Source organism: Alexandromys fortis, unplaced genomic scaffold (assembly GCF_014885135.2).
Source record: "Alexandromys fortis isolate MF-2015 unplaced genomic scaffold, M_Fortis_MF-2015_v1.1 scaffold_196, whole genome shotgun sequence".
Taxonomy (NCBI): domain Eukaryota; kingdom Metazoa; phylum Chordata; class Mammalia; order Rodentia; family Cricetidae; genus Alexandromys; species Alexandromys fortis.
The window spans coordinates 230,898-250,826 of record NW_026068078.1 but is presented as its reverse complement, the minus strand read 5'-3'; the positions used below and the strand labels follow the sequence as shown (position 1 = coordinate 250,826).

Sequence of the window (19,929 nt, the reverse complement as noted above, 5' to 3'; positions counted from 1 at the left end):
TATGGAGTGTGCATCAGAGGCCAGAAGAAGGCATCAGATTCTCAAGAACTGTAGTTACAGAAGGTTATTAATCACCATGTGGATGCTGAGAATTGAACCTATGTCTTCTGGAAGAGCAGTAATTGCTTTTAATCACTGATTTATTTCTTCAGTCCCTTGTTTCAATTCTTAATAGTAACCCTGGGAAATACATATTGCATTGTGAATATTATAGCTTCTGTAGGTGACAGACACTAAGGTTCATTTCCCAGTGTGCTGACTACTTCTTACAGCATGCCTTATTTTTCCCATGGTTGAGTTTATGTTAACCATTTTCTAAAAAACAAATAGCAATTAAAAGTCAAGTTGCTATATTTTGACCTTTTCCACTTTCCATTCCTTTACCAGATGATGACTTTTTTCATGAACTACCAGAAACCTTTCCATCTGACCCACCTGAGCCATTGCCACACTTCCTCATTGAGCCTGAAGAAGCTTATATTGTGAAGAACAAGCCAGTGAACCTGTACTGTAAAGCAAGCCCTGCCACCCAGATCTACTTCAAGTGCAACAGTGAGTGGGTTCACCAGAAGGACCACGTAGTAGATGAGAGAGTAGACGAAACCTCCGGTGAGTTTGGGATTATGGTGCAGGGTTCACTCACTCCACTATGCTGTTTTCATAATTCTACTTCAAGTAGCAACACTGAAAATGCAGTTGTTATCCTTTGGCGAAAGCTTTGAGTTAGGTTTAATAATTAATGCTCTCATTCTATATAATGCAAAGCAAGCCATGAAGAATAAATGCTTTATTGTTGTTGGAATACATGACTATTCAGTAAGATACAAAATGGGGAACCAATAGAGTGAGTTAATATTAAATGACCTAGTGTATAATGACTCTGAATTTCCCTTGAATGGTAGTCAAAGATAAATATCCTGAAATCCAGGAGTAGGGAATATGTTGTGCTTGGTTAACATCACTGCCCGATGTTGATCCACATATAAATTTGATATTACTTCATGTAACATTTTAATTTATTCTTTGAAAATTAGCAATCAATGAAATTTTCAAGATGTAAATGTTATCTCTTATATTTCTCTTAAATTAGAAAGACAGATACCATTCTTCTGGTGGCTTAAGTGTTTTTCATCCAGTAGGGAGAATAGCATTTTAAATGTTCAGATCTAGATCTATGATATTATGGTCTTAAGGTATATATTGTAAATGTTATGAGTTTATTATCCAACATTTCCAAGCTAAAAGGAAATTAAATGACCTAAATGGAAAACACTTTTACATCCTATCTTTCACAAGTGTGTGTGTGTGTGTGTATACATACATACATACATACATACATACATACATACATACATACACATATATCAGATTCAGGTATTCATAATTGTAAATAATTCCTAGTTGTGTCTAAGTGTTGCTTAATCTGAATAAAAGTACAGACCAGAACATGACAGGTACTCTTTTCAATGTCTCCAGAAATAATATCATTTGAAAAGATGGTAATTTAGGATGGAGATGAGGCTATTGAGCAGACTGAGAGGAGGCTGCTCTAAGAAACATGCGGATCGTAGATTTACAGATAATAAGTGTTGTCGGGAAGTCAAGCAGAAGCTCTATATACCTTTTCGTCATTATTTAATCAGTATGGTCACTGAATTTAAGCTGCTGACTATAGAAACAGCCAATATCTAATCATGTGCAAGACTACATCAGGAAAATGACTCACCTCTCCCTCTAATTACTGAGAATATAACTCTACCAGATGTTGAAAAGTCCCAAGTGAACTAAATTTTATTGACTTCAGCTCATTTATCTGTAAAGATTTCAAATACAAAGGTTTTTAATGATGAGTGCACAGTATCACAAAGGTAAATAGAGAATCACAATGTATTTAGCCCTGTCTTTAGTAATTAAAGATGAAGATTAAAAATAAAAATAATGCTTTAATATACAGAACTCCTGTTAACTTCTCACTAAGTAGCAAAGAGAGAGAGAGCAAGAAAGTGAGACACTTATATAAATATTGGTTTTCTATGTACTACACACAAAATTAATTTTATGTATATCAATAAAAATTACCTTTCAAGTAAGAACAATCTAAAATTGATTACACATTTTCATTCAAATTCAGGATATATATGTGAGTATAAAGGAATGATTTATGAGTTCCAGTACCTGAGATCAGAGAGAGAATCAAATGCAATATAATTTTGTTGACTTTTATTTCCAACTGAAACATTGCAAGAACGTTAGCAGCCATCTGCGTGTTGCCATGCTAGGCACATATAGAAGAAAAAAAAAAACAGAAACTGGAACTGAATGAATCATTACAGAAACTGGAACTGAGAGAATCATTCCAACGTATTAACAAGTGTTTTAGATAACACAAATCATTAGGTAGCATAAAAGTTAAAAAGAAAGATGAAACTATCATTTATGACATATGACATAATTTTGTACATGTAGAATACAGCCAATTTCAAAGAAAACTTACAAAGATTGAGAAGTCACAAAATTAGCTGGTTAAAATACTATAATTCATTTTTTTCTATATGCATATAAACAATTCAAATTCAAATGTAATTAGGCATGTCATTTAGAATATCAATGTAAAAGATATTGTATAGTTATAAAGTTAAGGGTTTTTTGTTGGTTGGTTGGTTGGTTGGTTTTTTGAGATACTGGAGATAGACCCAAGACCTCATGCATGCTGAGCCTGGGCTCCACCACTAAAATACCCACCAACCTTTTAGAAAAAAATATTTCAAATTCTACTCATTTCAAAATTTTTGTGTAAACAAAACACAAACAAGTGTATATGTTGTTCTTGAATAAATGGCACAAATATTTTGAGGGACCTAGTATTTATAAGTGATTCTGTAAGATTACCATGATTTAAATAGAATAAATTCTAACAAAAGCTGGGGGAAATCTGGAATAGAAGCACAATTGAAGAATCTTTATAAACATAAAATAAAAGACATTGAAAGGAACTTGATAATAACAGAAGACAAAACACAGATTAACATTTCTAATTTGGTAAAATTAACTACTAAAACACCTAAGGACTATCTGAATGTGATAATGACTGTTTTAACAAGTTAAGTATAAGTTGATTAATACAGGCATTGGAATAATAAGGAAGGAGGTTGGAAGGGAAAGAAATTGATATACAAAACATGTATTCTAGTTTGTTATTTAGAATAAGTTCTAGATTTTAGAGCTTGACATCACCATCACCACCATCATGGTCACCATCATCATCACTATCATCATTTTGGCCATTTTTGTTTGGTTATTAGGTTTTAGTAATGGGACAGCCAAGCCTTTTAAATTAAAACACAAAATCAAAATGCCTTATAGGAAACCGTTATGAAATTGAATTTTAAAATATCACAAACAGAGCCAAAGAGAGCATTTTTAAAAACTTTTATTAACATTGATGAATATAAGTCAAAGAGATAACTTAGTTACTATGTAAATATCTTTTAAATTACATTTAAGAAAATGCATCCCCCCAAAATGGATCAGTGTTTGATCATGGAATTATAGGAAAATATGCTAATTATAAGTAAGCATCTAAGGAGATGTTATCTAGTTCAAAACATGGATTAAAGACTTTTTTACTGGGGCACAAATTAGAATGCCCGTTTGAAGATAAAACAAATATTGAAATACATACACCCTTCCTGTAAGTAAATGAGTCTAGGGGCTTGCTACCAGTAAAATTCTGAATGTCACAGCAAAAAAAAAAAAAAAAAGATTTGCCGTTTGCCAGCTGCCCACCATGAGCCCTTGATTATGTTCGTTCTTAGAATGAATTACTATAATGTCTTTTTAAAGTGAAGTTTTTCCACATGTGAAGCTGTGCAAAATTCTCTCAGATAAAATTGAACACAAAATCCAAAACACAGAACACAGTGCTCCCGTGGTAGGTATTGCCATTGTACAAAGAAGATACACATGTTTTTTTATAGAAAGGGAAATCTTGTGCATAAATGCACACCAAGAAGTTGACAGCTCAGAATCTAGGATGATGAGGTGAGACTTTTATTGTTCGACTTTTTTCAGTCCCTGTGAATATATTATTTTCATCATAAATAATGAAACTGTCTAAACAGCCCACGCCACTTTATTGCATCTCCTTCCCGCAGTCATAAATCTCTTCACTCTGGACAAACTGTGTTGAAATGTCTTGGTCTCTTATATTAGAGTTCTTTGCTATACTCCAAGACCAAAAACTCAAAGAGAGAAATGGGAATAGAATTCTCTGTGGGTTTTTTTCTTTGCCTGTGTGTTTCCATAAAAAAAATGAATCATCTGCAACTAGGGTTCTCAGCTCTGAACATTAGCAATCTAATATTATTTTGAGGGAACCATGGTGGGTTTTGATAGCAAGAAATATTAAAATATACTGTATTGAAGTACATTGAAAAACAAGGAAATGTTCTTAGTATCTTTAAAACAGACTAAAGACAATGCAAGTACATTTATTTTTATAGATATCTCCTTTGAACAACATATGCAAATATATTTAGTACTGATCATATTTCCTGGTAACTAGGAATAATTAACTGCATTTAAGAAAGTCTCTAGCAAAGACACTTCACATTGAAAAATTAATAAACATTTTACGAAGTCTCTCTTTTAATTTTTAATTTTACATGTTAGCTGCACTTCCCTCTCCCTACCCTTTTCCAGCCCTCCCACCTCCCCCGCTTCCACTCACCATCCATTCTTCAGTGGGGAATCAACAAAGTCTGGTATACCAAGTTGAGACAGGATCAAGTCTCTCCCCCCCTTGTATCAAGACTGAGCAATATATCCCATCATAGGGAATGGGCTCCCAAAAGCCACTTGGTACAACCAGTATATGTCCTGGTAACACTGCCAGCCCCCTCCCCCATTGATCAAGCCACATAACTGTCACCCACATTGAAAGACTCTAGTTTGGTCATTTGCAGGTTCCCCAGTTGTCAGTCCAGAGTTCATGAGCTTCTGTGAGCTTGCGTGAGCTGTCTCTGTGGTTTTTCCAATCATTATCTTGACCCCACCCCCTTGCTCATATGATCCATTCTCCCTCTATTCAACTAAGTACCTTACACCTGCAATCCAGCACTCAGTTCCTTATACCCAAAATACAGCACCGACGTGGCTTATACCTGTAATCCAGCATTCAGAAGAGTGAGGCAAGATTTCAATAAGTTCAAAGCAAGTCTGGTATACTTTGTGAGTTCAAGGTCACCCTAGGGTACAGCATAAGACACAGTTTCAAACATCAAACAGACAAAATATCTCTTAAATTCCGAAGTCATCCTGTGGTCCCTCATCCTCTAAAGTGTGAAGCAAATGATTGAATACTTAGCAAAGTCATATCATTGATCAAAATGAAGTCTACTGATTAAACACCCTCACGATACTTGCTGTTTGCTATTCATCATTGAAACCAAGTTACATTTCTTTCATTTGACTAAGAAACCAAAGGAAAGGCAAATGTAATTTATAGTATTCAATATTCAGAAATTCTTGGCCTGGTGATACAGTAATATATTTCTAGATACCCATCAAGATCACTTTGAAATATATATTTGTGTTGATTTTGTGTGTATGAGTGCCTTCCCACATGTATATATGGGCACCACCTGCATGTAGTGCCTGTGTGGACCAGAAGAAAGGATCTGATCCTCTAGAATTAGTCACAAATACCTGTGAGCTGCCATATGGGTGCCAAGAATCAAAGCCAGGCCCTCTGCAAAAGCATCAAGTGTGCTTAGCCACTGAGCCATTTCCTCAGTCCCCAAATCACATAGAAATGTTGGTCTGATCAAAATTGTATGACTGGATTTTAAAGAAGAGCTTGGGCTCAGCCGAGTGCTCTCTATTTACTTGAAGTCTTTTCAGCTCTTGTTTCCATGGCACCAAAATCTGCCACGTGAAAGCAAATGTTTTTCTTCCATGAAGAAGCAAGGGAGTTAAGAAAGCCACCATTGCTTTTAAATTTTAATAATCTCTGATGTTTTCTTCTTTCATCTTTACTTATTCTCAAATTAGCTGAAAATATCTATAAGATCAACATAGCAACAAAAAAGGTGCTGTGAACTTTACACTGGCATGTTGTATGTCTTATACTCTTTGATCATCCAATAAATCTTATATGATATGGTTTCTGGGGTGTTTGTTTTATGAATAAAGTTTTATGAAAAACTGAGGCTCAATAGGAGAAAGCAACTTGATGGGGAACCTTCTTCAGCCAATGGCCTTTGAGAGACTGAACCATGTTGGGCCTCCCTCTCTCTCTCTCTCTCTCTCTCTCTCTCTCTCCCTCTCCCTCTCCCTCTCCCTCTCCCTCTCCCTCTCCCTCTCCCTCCCTGCTCTCTCACCTAGGTGCTGGATTCCATTCCTATTCCCCTTGTGATCTGTGAGTCTCCCACTAAATAAAGAACCTCTTATAATACCCTACTCAGAGTAAGCGTGGGATTAATTCATCTTGTGTCTTCCCTTTCATCTGGCGCCTTCCCTTTCAGAAGCTAATTTCCCTCACATTGCACAATGAGAAGGAAACAGAAGAAACGGAAGCAGGATGTCACCACAGGCTTCCTTTTTCTCTTGGCTGAATGGAGCAGTGATTCCAGCAGGCCTGGAACTAGGAGGTTCCCTCCAGCTCATGACACTTTCTTTGTCTTTTTTTTTCCCTAGCACCATCATGGAATGGCAGCTGTTGTATGTTCTTCATGCTTCCAGCTGCTTTCCTTGCACTACATTGCTCTTCTGCAAACAGTCCTTCGTGATTCTTCAGTATAATAGTATTAATTTGTGCTTGGGATTTGAGTTATTGTTATTTTCAAAGGTATCTCTTTGGACAATTAGCAAACACTGAGCACTAACAAGAATAAAGAAAGCTAATATAGAAAATATCTTCCTGGGTATACATTCAAGTAGCTTGCTTCATTTCCAAAACTCACCTGCAGCCTCATGAGGACACACTGGGTCCACCCAAGACCTAAATAGTTGTTTCTCTTCTTGTGGTCTTATTTCTTGATGCATTTCAGCTCTTCATCTAGTACCATAACCAGTAATTTTAGCTTCTTCCTTACTTTACCAACCAACAAGATCATCAAGTACTTCATGCTCCCCCAAATTAGTCTTCTGGTTCATGTTTTTGCATTTATTTATTTTTTAAGAAGGGGGCTCTCTAAGTAATCCATGCTAGCTTAAAACTTAGCATACATTCCTAACTGACCTTGAACTAACGATTTTTCTTCCTCTGCCTCCCAGTTTCTAGAATTCTGAACCCCCTTCTACTTATTCAAACTCTTTCATCTTTTTCAGACAATGCAGACATTTATTTAAGGAGAAAAACTGAAGAAGGTGCCTCTCCATGACTGAAACCTGCTATTATAATTCTTATTCCTACCTACTGTGTATAAACATCTATTAGGTTACTTGAGTGTACACATTTTTAGACTTGTCCTACCTCTTCAACAGTCCAATCTCTGGTCAGTCTAGGCCTTAATCATAGCATCAACTGACTGCTCTTTTATAAAAGTCCACAATGTGGGCCAGCAAGATTGTTTCATGAGAAAAGGTATTTGCCATGAAAACTGGCTATATGTATTCTGTTCCTTTAGGCCTTTTAAAAGTGTGTGGAGAGAAATGACTACAAAGTTAGTCCTTGACCTCCAAGTGTGTCTTTTGCTACATGTACCTCCACACATATCATGTATACACATGGATGCACATCCATATAGACAAATGCATACACACTCAGTAAATAAAAATGTAAACAAAATTAAAATCTAGAGTGCCTTTCTTTTGTCTACATCATAAATTACATATTTCTGGAGAGACTTTATAGACTTCTAGCTAACCAGTTCCTCACCAAACACCCTAGTCTTGACAAAATAGATTCTTTCTACCACATCTTCTATGTGATAGAACAGCTGGGTGTTTTCTCCTATAGATGTTCATTGAATTACTTTAGTAGATGCTATTTTGTAAAATAAATAAATAAACAGTGCAGTTGAACATTTTAAAGTGCTATACTAATCTATTCTTCTTCAGGGAAAATTATAAAGTTATCTCAGTCAGCTTGATCTGCTATAACAAAACACCATAGTTGGCGTCGTTTATAACAATCGAAAGTTATTTCTCAGAACTAAAATCTAAGAAGTCCAGGAAAAAATTAAAGACAGGATATGTGTTGATTGCCAGGTTTCTCACAGGTGGTACCTAGCCAAGTTGTCATTTCTAAGGACAACAGTCTCCTTCCTGAGAGCCACACAGTTGGCCTAACCACCTCTTAAATGCCCGCTCCCCAACTCTAATTTCTTTCCCTAGGAAATCAGGTTTCAGTGCATTCTTTAAGAGGAACTTGAATATGATGTGGTCTGTATAGACAATAGCATATGCACCTCAGCATGTGAAAGTCAAGACGTCCCTTACTGCCACACTGGGAGGTGACGGAGAACTGCTGCTGTGATGTTGTCAAAGGGAAGTGAGTGGGGTTGTATGAATTGTAATAGATTATACATGATCTCTTAAGTCTCAAATCCATGTCTTAGAATAAGGATTTCACCTTAGAGGAACTGTGGGAGTTGTTTTCTTTAGCTTAGGAAATTTTTAGCATGCTCCAGGCTCATCGTTAAATTGAGTGTAAAAGATTTTCTATTATTTTGACTTCTTGGACTCACTATGTCATATGGAACTTCACAAAGTTAGTCTGGTCAAATTCTATCCTCTGAGTAATTTTTTATGCTTGAGAGACAATGCTTGTCTTATGCACTTTTCCAGTTTTCCTTTCCTCTTCATCTGGAGTATGCTCCATGAAATCAAGAGTAATAGCTGTGATTTTTACGTTTTCCGATCCATGGTTACTTGATGTTAGATATGTAGGGTAATAAATATAGGTGAATGGTTTATTCTTCAGAACAGCTTCCTGCCTCCTGACTCTGTCAAAATCCTTCTCTTTATTAAAGAAGGTTATTCAGGAAGTTTACATAGATGCATCATTTCTCTTGCTTGTACTTATTCCATTTATATTTGCTCCTGTATCATAATTGCATGAAATATAGCTTAGTCTATAAGAGAGCATCAATATTCAAGTATTTAGATGTATAAAACATGATTTATCATAAATCTTATTTATGTAAGAATTATATACTTTTGCCAGGTGGTATTGGTGCACACCTTTAATCCCAACACTTGGGAGGTAGAGGCAGAGCTTAAGATTATCCTAGTCTACAGAGCAATTTCCAGGACTGGCTCCATAGCTACTGAGAAACACTGTCTTGAAAAATAAAATAAGGATATTTTCATCTATCTATCTATCTATCTATCTATCTATCTATCTATCTATCTATCATCTGTCTCTTAAGATACATAAGAATGAGATTTTATGGTTCATTATTTGCAAAAGAATTTTCTTTATAAGTTAGAAGCATAAGGCATAAAATACAAGCAATGGTCAATAAGCATCTATTTTGAGAGAGTATAGCTACATAACCTCATAAATTTAGGTCACTGAAATTTGGCAAATGTTCTGATGGTGGATTTATCTATATTATTTCATGAATAGGTGATTTGGCAAATACACTGAACAACTCGGTCTTCTGTTACAAGTTATTTTGTACATCCTGCATACACGTCATGTTATTTGTTATTCTCCATAATCGTCTTAAACTCTGCCCTAGTTAACAGAGCAAACATTTTAAAATGAATCTATGTGGGTTTTGTTTAACTTTATGTACATGATGCATAAAAATGGAAAGTATATTTCAACCCCATTCCATGACTTTTTAAATGTGAGTCATGGGTATATTGCCTATGCAAGCACAGAGACATCTATGTATATATACAGTTGCCTGCCAATGAAGATAAATGATTTTGGAATATAAGTCAATTATTCATTTGACTTCCTTCTCAGAGGTACTCATTTCAGTACCAGAAACTAACAGAGTTTTATTTTCTTTGCAATATGAAGCTGGCCCAAGGGCTGGGTAAATCAAACTAGAAAATTGATAAGGATTCATGTAGTAGAAGAGGGTTGTCCCAGAGTCAATCTGTTAACTTCACAAGAGAATAATTGCGATAATCATGAGAAAAAACAGTTATCCTGAATTAGATGCTTCTGACTACTCTTTGCCCATTACTGTTTACAGTTGATTAATCTTTATTTCACACTGACTGAAATCAGTCTTCAACACAAGTTAACGTGGCTGACATAACCTCAGCTGCAATTACAAGATAAAGTTTAGTCAGAGCTCCAGGACTGGGGCTGCTGATCTTTTCTTCCCTTTGATCTCACAGATGGGCCCCTGCTAGGCAGATGACTTGAGCTCCTATGCTGCATATGAACCTGGCCTCTGCACCTATTGTTTTCCAAATTTACAAACAAAAGTGGGTGCCTGTCATTTTTTTTACACTTCACGCTGGGATTATTTTTGTTCACTTTTCATAATTCTAATATTTGCAAATATCACTTTGATGCTTTCAACATTATAAGCTCTCTGTATATACTGGCAAATCCCAACTATAGCCCATTTGCAGAACTAAAATATTTCTATTGTCTAAATTGCATATTACATAGAAAAATATAATAGCATGTATTTGCTAAACAAATATGGCTACAACATGATTGTTAAGGCAAGAAACCATGATATGCTTCAGTTCAGTTTTAAAGAGTGGTGGTTTATTAGAAAAAAACAAAAATTTTGTAAAATTATGTACATTGAGAGTTTCTAAAGCAATAGAAACATTGTCCTTAATTAGAATTAAGGACAAGGACTTTTATCGTCCAGTGTTTCTCTTTTCTCTAAGTCAAAAGCATTGATTAATGTGATTTAATAAAATACGCACATATGTCAATATGTAACTTCATACATATTCGTGTGTGTGTGTGTGTGTGTGTGTGTGTGTGTGTGTCTGTGCATTTGTCCCTAAATCTAGAGAAAGTCCTGCCTCTCATGCCCATCCGGAGGCTACAATAAGAAACAGATATCCAAGGACATCCTTCATCTAGGTTACTTGAGACCCAAACAGGGCTTTTGAGAACAACATTAGAGACTGTGTTGCTATAGCAATATTGCCATTTGCCCAGTAACCGTGCATCCGCTGTGCCTTCCAGTTTAAAAATGCCCACTTCAAAGTGAAAATAGTACTAGTGTCAGAAGCTGTAGTTTATTTTTTTTCCAATCTAACCTTCAGGTGAAATCAGGCTTTAAGGAGGGTCTTTTGTACTTTCTTTCCACGGGAAAGAGCACAGAACAGATAAAGTATCCTGCTTAAGGCACTTACAGAAGAAATAACTGCACCTTAAGAAGTCAGCTTGCTAAAGCTTACAGAATTGTATCTGCGAATCTAATATTCATTTTTTAGGGGCTGGAGAGAAGGTTTCATCTATAAGTTGCTTACCACACAAGCATAAAGACCCTAGTTCAAGCCACAAGAGCCATGTAAAGCAACACCATACATGATAGTATGTGCTTGTAATGCCAGCCCTGCAGTGGTAGAGCAGGTTGATCCCTGGGGATCCTCAGCCTAATGGGAAAGGCTCAGGTCAGTGACAGACTTATAAAAACAAGGTGGACAGTACCTAAAGAATAAAACAAGATACATGTCTACCTGGGCATATACAAACATTATCACAGGTATGGACACACATAGAAAAAGTATTTATTGACTGAACCTATTGCTACTTTTGATGAATTGCTTTCATTCACCCAAGTTTCTATTAATTTCATTAATTCCTAGTACTCACAATTTTCTCAATAATTTGTTCAAAATACTGACTGCAGTTTCTTTTTCCTTACCTGAGATATCCTGGAACCTTGAAAGAGGGAATAGAAAATGGCTTTAGTTAGACAATTCCACCCTCAGTGGTTACTGCCACGACTGAAGGAGGAAGGCTTGACTAGGTCTATATCCTGATCTTTGCCCCAACTTGCCAGCAATCCTGAGTCATTCCTTAGCCAGCTAGTTTCCCCATGCCTGTCCAAATGCCCTCTTGTGCCAGATCCTCTGAAAAGTACATTTGCAAATACAAAGGCAGCATGTATAATAGGAGAGCTACAATTTGCCAAGTATCAGCATAGTTGGCATAAAAAGCAAACAGAGTCTGCAGGGAGCATAATAGCGAGCAATGAAAAAACAATTCATATTAAAAGTCTTGTGTCGGCTCCTGATCTCACTGAAGGTTTAACCTGATTATAAAAGTATGTTCTAGAAGAGATTTCCCAGCAAGCAAAAGCAAAGGCAAGAAGACACTGATAGGGCAGTGCTATTAACCCTTGCTGCTCTTGACAGTCACCAGGCAGAATGAGTTCAGACACCTATATCCTGACCCATGTCCTAATGATATTTACTTGTTTGTTTGTTTGCTTGCTTGTTTATTCCTCTCATACAATACATTCTGAACATAACCTCCCCTCTGTTTATTCCTCTCATTTCCCCCCACCTATCTCTCTGAGATCTACTGCTCCTCCATTTTCTTACAGAAAAGAGAAGACCTCCCAAGGATATCAACTGAACACGGCATAACATGATGCACTGAGCCTAGGTACCAACCTTCATACTAATTATACTATTGGACATAGAATCAAAATTTTTCTATGCCTGCTGTCTGTGTTTCTGCCTATTCGTCTCAAATTCTCTAGCATTTGCTTGAGTTTTCCTGCAGTGAGAAAAAATATGTTTTTGAAACGCATAAAAGTATTGCATAGAGTTATGAGGGAGAGAGCCTCTGCTGTCTTCAATTCCATATCATTTGTCTCTTCTTATTAAATGCTGAGACTGATGGACAGAAAGCAGCCTTCTTAACAAGGTTCTCAACTTGGAGTGAATTAGAATCTGTGTGGAAAAACCCAGGGCAATGTGCTGAGCTGGGCGAGCCTGGGGATGGCAGGGGATGAATGTCATGCTTCTTTTCATAGCTACAGCCTGGATGTTCCTACACAGTGGTGTCCTGCATGTGCAATGACGTTAAAGACTAAAAAAATGCCTCCCCTTACCCATTCTGAGGGCACTGGCGAGACCAAAAGATCCACTTTTGGGCAGACAATTTGTCCTCGGTTTCTGCTATGTCAGATTTTTTTTTTCCTTTTTGGCTACTTTCTATATGAAAACAGATGGGGTCATCCCTCTAGCTGCCATATTTGCTTAATAGACCTACTATCAGAAGTTAACAGATATGTGGCGAATTCACGCAACTGAAGTTTCCTTTCTCACAGGATAGAAACATGAAACTAAGCAGATCTACACTTCCTCCCTCAATGACTCCAGAGGAACATGTGTTCCTCGTTCCTTCCAGCTTCTAGAAGTGGCTCAGCGTCCCTGAGCTGGTGGTCCCATCAGTGCAGTCTCTGTCTCCATCTTTACCTTCCCTTCTCCCCTGTGTCTGTCTTGTGTGAGGACGCTTGCTGTGGACTTTGTGTTCACCAAGATAACCCAAGATAGTTGCAATAGTCTCCTATGGATGACTTTTGCAAAGGTCACATGCAAAAGTGTATGGATCTCAGGGATCCTAGGGATCCCAGCAGAGATGTTTCTTTTTGAGGGAGCACACCATTTAGCATATTCACCGAGTATGTATCAAGCAAAGTCCCAGTGAGTGGAAATGTGGAGCATCAAAATAAAAGTACCTGCCTGCCTTATTCCGCTGCTTTTTTTTTTTTTTTCTTTTCGATTTCTAAGTACAGCTGTAACAGATGGCAACAGTCTTCTAGTGTTTGGTATCAGATTCCCAAAGCTCCTATGATCTTCTGTGCTGTACTCTGAGCCAGAGGCAGGAAACGAACTGCTCATTCTGGCCCTACTTAGCTCTCATTTTCCTCATGCCTACAGCATCCGTGCCAACCCTTCCCTATTCCAGTCTCGGCCTCACCAAGACCTGAAGACTCTCATGATCACATTTTCCCCCATGTAGCTGCCAAAGCCAAATCGAATTTCCAGTGTAGTTAAAGATCAGTCTTCACTTCCTATTGCCCTCATCCATATGCAGGCACACACAGGCACACCAAGCCCAGGTTTGTATACACACACACACACACACAAACACGCACCCTTGTGTATGGCTAGCAACACAATAGGAATGCAAACACACTGTGATGTGGCCTTGCTCGGTTGACTTCCCAGATGGCTCCAGTTCAATAGATTTTTTTCCCCTGATCTCCTCAGCTTCTCCTAGCAAGTCTAAATAGCCATTATGTCTCTTCCTGCACATTGAGATTCATCTGCAGCCACTAAACTGCCTCCAAAGCGTTTCAATTTTGCATGAGCACTAAGCTGGGGACTGGGATACATTACCCAGAACTGAAGGCCCAGATCATTAGAAAGAGCCTGTAAATCCTCTGAACCAGAAATAAAAAGTACAGAGATGTCCTCAGTGAAGTCCCTGCTACATCTTCATGTAAAACACAAACCTTTGACAAGACTTTGTATAGCCCCCTTACCCTTCTCAACTTTTTACTTCTGCTTGTTTTAAGTTTTGCTTTACTTGTGTTTTTCATTATAAGCAGTAGAGACTATCCATCAGTAACATTTGAAGTAGGAGGCATCCTCCAACATTATTGGAGCCCAGGTCCCTTCTGTCTTAATAGGAATGATACTTCAATGGGAATATGGGCATCAATGGCATTTATTTCCACACTTAAAAATTATCAAAAGTCAAAATAAAAATTTACACTTTTAATGCAAAAAAAAAAAAAAAGAAATGATACTTCAAGGTAATTCTCAGAATTCACCTACCTGATAGATTTCCACAACAAACTTGAAACCCTGCTGAGTAGCAGGAGACTTCAAACAGGGATGGATTTACTTAAGATAGATCAAAGGTTATACATCTTAGTTGTGAGGTTATGGAATGGGAGCATGAAAATTATCAAGGGGATAACATCCAACAACTACATTCTTGGGCACTGTTGCAGTCTTATGTGTTCTTTCCAATGGGCACACACATTTCTGTGTACATGATCTGCACTTTCACCTCTGCTTTCCTCCCTGTCTCCTCCCCTTGTCACCTTGCTGGAGACAAACAGCAGGACCATACCAAGCTCCAAATTTGCCATCAAGAGGACAGCAGGGGAGGGCTAGAAACCTAAGAGTCCCAATGATTTGCCTGCCTTGGGGATGGGCCCACAACACAAGCCCTTGGGTTTACCAGGTAGAGCAATCAGCCTAGGAATGTTGATCGCTGCCACTGTTTGGCATTTCTTTTGCAGTAGAGAATGTTAAAGGGCCATGAACTTTTTGTTGTGTACTGCATTTCCCTTCAGAGTCAGAAAGGAGGCTCTCACAAGCCTGCTCTGGAATTACTTCTCTTCTCACCCTGGATGCATAGACTAAGTGAAGCTGTCCTTCTTTAGGATTCTGAGAGTGAACATGTATGCTGGATGTACACTTATAATTAGATATAGCAGCATATTATTTATATCTAAGCACATTTCCAAGGACATTTATTAACCATAGTTTATTCAACGGTGCATAAGTAAGTGGAATCTGGCAGTAGTGCAGTTAAATAGGGATATAATAGGATATGAAGTATGCACATGCTATCTTACAGAGAAAAAGAAAATAGTAGATGAATCATATGCATATAAATGTGCACAGGGATGATAGGTGCACAAATACACTGACTGTGTGATATGTCCCCTTTATGCTGAATCCCAGCTGTATTTCCAGCAGTTTATCGATATCCTGCAGACTGATTATTAGCATGCAGTAATTTCTCTTTACTAAAACACCATTTAACAGAAATATATTCGTATATCTGTATACATATATATATACACACATGCATGCATGTATATACACATACATATAAGAGCAGAGAAGAATACTTTGCCTGGAGATATAAACAAACATATGACTCAAGCTTTCTGTTCCATTGTCAATATCATGCAGTTACACAAACATCTCTGGGAATTGAAGTCACAGTGGGAAACCACCACATTTCTTCCATTTTCTATAAAGATATAACAAGTTTTAAACAATATCCAACATCGGGTATCACCCTTATATTGTTTCAAATTTAAGTTTACTTACCTTTTACAAAAATATCAAAATGGTTTGCTGTAAAAGAATGCTAATGGACACACTGACACCATGTTTCACAGTTCAGTGTTCACACAGGAAGTTTGAATACATTTCATAGTATTTTGAAAATAGCATTGTGTATATGACAAGTGAGTTCTCAATTTTTTTAGTATTTCAAGTATATTGGAATTAAACATTTAGATATTTGATAAGACCTAAAATTACTATGATTTTTGAAGTGCTTAATAATCTGGAGCTCAGTTTTGAATCATGCTCCAAAAGCATTGTGTGATTTTTGTTTCTTCATTCATCTCCTAGAAATTTATTTTGATAACCCCTATATACTAATCAGGATGTGTGTTAAATTTCTATTGTCTTTACTATCTAAGACTTTATAATATACAAAGTTTAGAGGACATTCAGACATCTCAGCAATAGGAAATGGCTCAATCAAATAGAACAAACACCTGTTTCCATGACAGTCTACAGTAGGAGGTCTACTTGAGAGTCATGTTATACTACCTAGTTGGGCATGACCTGGGTAGCTTCAACCTTCTATATCAGTCATCATCTCATAAAGCATCTTCTGTAACCAACTGCAAAGGAGAAATAACATTTCTCATACTCTCACTCCCTCCACTCTTCAACTGTATCTTGGGAGCTCAGTTCAGTGCTCTGATGTGGGTCATTGCCTCTGTTCCCATCTGTTGTTGGACGAAGGTTCTATGGTGATATTTAAGATAATCATCAGCCTGACTAAAGGGTAAGCTCAGTTCAGATACCCTCTCCTCTATTGCTTAGGGTATCAGCATTTTTCTAGAGCCAGGTTTCTTGCTAACTCCATAATGGCTCCCTCAATCAAGATATCTCTTTCCTTGCTCTAATATCATAGCTACCCCATTCCCACTCCCTCCCCTCCTTCGGCTCCACCCTTCCCTCCACTTTATTCTTAAATTTTGTTTTCAGGGGATATTGCTAAGGCAGAGGGCAGAAGTGAGTGGCGGGAAGATGAGTGGCATCAGAATGCATGGTGTTAAATCCACAAAGAATTAGCAAATAGTTGGAGTTCAAAAATAATAAGTTTTACCAACAAACCTGCATCAGTATTATCTTCTGTAATTTGAACTTAAAACTTGTTTATCAAAACCAAAGTGTGAAAGACAGAAATAAATGCAATGGGGTCATGAGAACAGCAGAGAGATGTTTGCGGTATTAGTAAAGAAAATATAAGGTAGTACATTATACTTGGGGTATGTTTTTTATCAGCTTTCCCTCCAGAATCATTAAAAGACTTTCAGACTATAGTATGATTTTGAAAATATCAGAACATACAGTGATCTTATACTCACTGTAAAAAGTGGAATTTGAAAGTTCTTGTTACAGATTGAGCTTGTCCTTGTTGGACTTGACGAGTTATAATTGTATTGTTTAGTTTTTTATAAAGGAAGATGAAAAGAACATTTTCCTTATTAAATCTGTATCTTCTCTGCTGTTATATAAAAGGATGGAGGCTGTATACAGTGTGAGAAATAAGCTGTCCGTTGATTTGGGTGTAAATGCCTACCATATTCAAAGTTTAAGTTACAGGACATTTTTTCTATCTTCCTGGGAAGACTAAAGTTATAAAACTACTATCATGACTAAACATTTCTTTCCCTAAAATATAATGGTATATCTCATATCAATATGTAATGATGTCCTTGGAGAACTTTTTTTCATTAATCTGTCTTTTTCTATGCCTTTAATATGTTTTGGTCATTATGCTGTACCTGATAGAACATGTAACCTGGGAGTATTTCCCCTGTGGTCCAGCAGAAAAGTGAATAAAAACTCTAGAAGGCAAGAGTAACTCATCCATTCATACCTTAATTTAAGCATAAGGTTTGTGTATTTTGTCCATAATTATTCAGAACTAGCCTACTTAGAAATTCCAATCCCATGGCTAAGTGGCCTGCTTTCCATATGTTGTTGGATACGGACATAAGGAATGAAGATGCTGTGGAATGCACTTCCACATACTGCCTGTCTTAAAAGTGAGGCCCATGGGATTGGTAAAATCCTAGAGGATTTAGCTGAAAGCAGAAATCTTTTTTTTTAAATATAATTTTTTATTGAAATAAAAAATTTTTTTCCGCCTCCTCCCCGCCTCCCATTTCCCTCCCAGTCTCCCTTTTCCCCCCTCCTCCCTCTCCTCTCCCCCTCCCCCTAATCCTCTCCGCCTCCCTCTCCAGACTGAGGGGCAGTCAGGGTTCCCTGCCCTGTGGAAAGTCCAAAGTCCTCCCCGCTCCATCCTGGTCTAGGAAGGTGGACATCCAAACTGGCTAGGCTCCCATAAAGCCAGAACATGAAGTAGGATCAAAACCCAGTGGCATTGTCCTTGGCTTCTCAGCAGCCCTCATTGTCCGCCATATTCAGAGAGTCCGGTTTTATCCCATGCTTTTTCAGTCGCAGTCCAGCTGGCCTTGGTGAGCTCACAATAGATCAGCCCCACTGTCTCCGTGGGTGGGTGCACCCCTCGTGGTCCTGACTTCTTTGCTCATATTTTCCCTCCTTCTGCTCCTCCTTGGGACATTGGGAGCTCAGTCCAGTGCTCCAGTGTGGGTCTCTGTCTCTATCTCCATCCATCTCCAGATGAAGGTTCTATGGTGATATGCAAGATATTCATCAGTATGGCTATAGGATATGGTCATTTCAGGTTCTCTGTCCTCAGCTGCCCCAGGAACTAACTGGGGACATCGCCCTGGGCACCTGGGAGCACCAAATCTCTTGCCAACCCTAAGATGGCTCCCTTAATTAAGATGTGTGCTTCGCCACCCCCAAGACGGTACAAGGAATCGGGACTGTTGTGAGTGCCGTCACTCTGGGGTGACTGCTCTTAATGTTTGATTCCAAGGCATTTGGAGGAAGTGCAGAGTGAAAAGCCAACAGGGCAAATTATTATGCCTAGTGCTTGTGTCTGTTTTCCTTTATTAGTGTTCTCACAAGGTCACACACATAAAGAAAACAGCTCTCAACACTTCCTATAAATGACTTGATGTAAAGTCATAGATCTAAAACCATTTTATAATAACTAAAATCAAAATTATTGAAATCCTCTGCAAGTCAAATTACTAGTAAACACAGATTAATCTCCCTAAAGCATGTGCCATTTTTAAAATTGTCATTTCACCTACTTATCATTTCCAGTCTTCCTTTTCTACACAGCACACATTGCAGACTGCCACTCAGGGCTCATTGTGACTCAATCTATTGTCTGTCTCAGTCAGCAGTTACTTCTGTCCTCAGGACTCGTGAGCCCTGCTACTCCAATGGTCTGTGTATTTTCATTTTTTAGAGTCATCTGTGCTCTTCTCTTTATGATATTCTTCCTGAATTATCTCTGGTCCCCATTATTTCTTTATACTTAAACCATGCTTCGGTGATAATCCCATATGGTCTAATTCTTTTTTTCCAATTTCTGTTTAAGTTTAGTTCACCATAACTTTCTTGAAAGAGCTTCAGAATTTTCTAAACTATGATTCCCTCTTATTAAATAAATCAATATAGAGAGTAGTGCATAGAACTACATTGTAGGCTATAATGGGAAGACAGACTGTGCCTGTGTTAAGCAACCATTAGGTTTTTATAGTTTAAATAAATTGGAGAATTAGTATAATCCACAAGAGACTTTTGTTCCTTATATTGACAAAGATTATTTTGTCACATAATATATTCTGATTATGGTTTCCCCTCCACTACTCTTTTAAGTTTCTTCCCATCTCCCCTACCATCTAGATCCATTCTCTTTCTGTCTCTCTTTAGAAAACAGACTTTATTTTATTTATAATATAATATAAAATAAGATAAAACAAAATCTAACACATCAGAATTGGACAAAGCAAACAGAAGGAAAAGAGCCCAAGG

The 19,929-nt window shown here is 37.5% G+C and overlaps 1 protein-coding gene across 2 annotated transcripts in view; it reads left to right on the top strand.

Moving 5' to 3' along the window:
• The window catches only part of Unc5c (unc-5 netrin receptor C), a 328,599-nt gene that overhangs the window by 194,651 nt on the left and 114,019 nt on the right, over positions 1-19,929 (top strand). For both annotated transcript variants that reach the window (XM_050121748.1, XM_050121747.1), the window contains exon 2: positions 388-609. In XM_050121748.1, the coding sequence (XP_049977705.1) occupies positions 388-609 (222 nt within the window). The remainder of the gene's footprint in view (positions 1-387; positions 610-19,929) is intronic.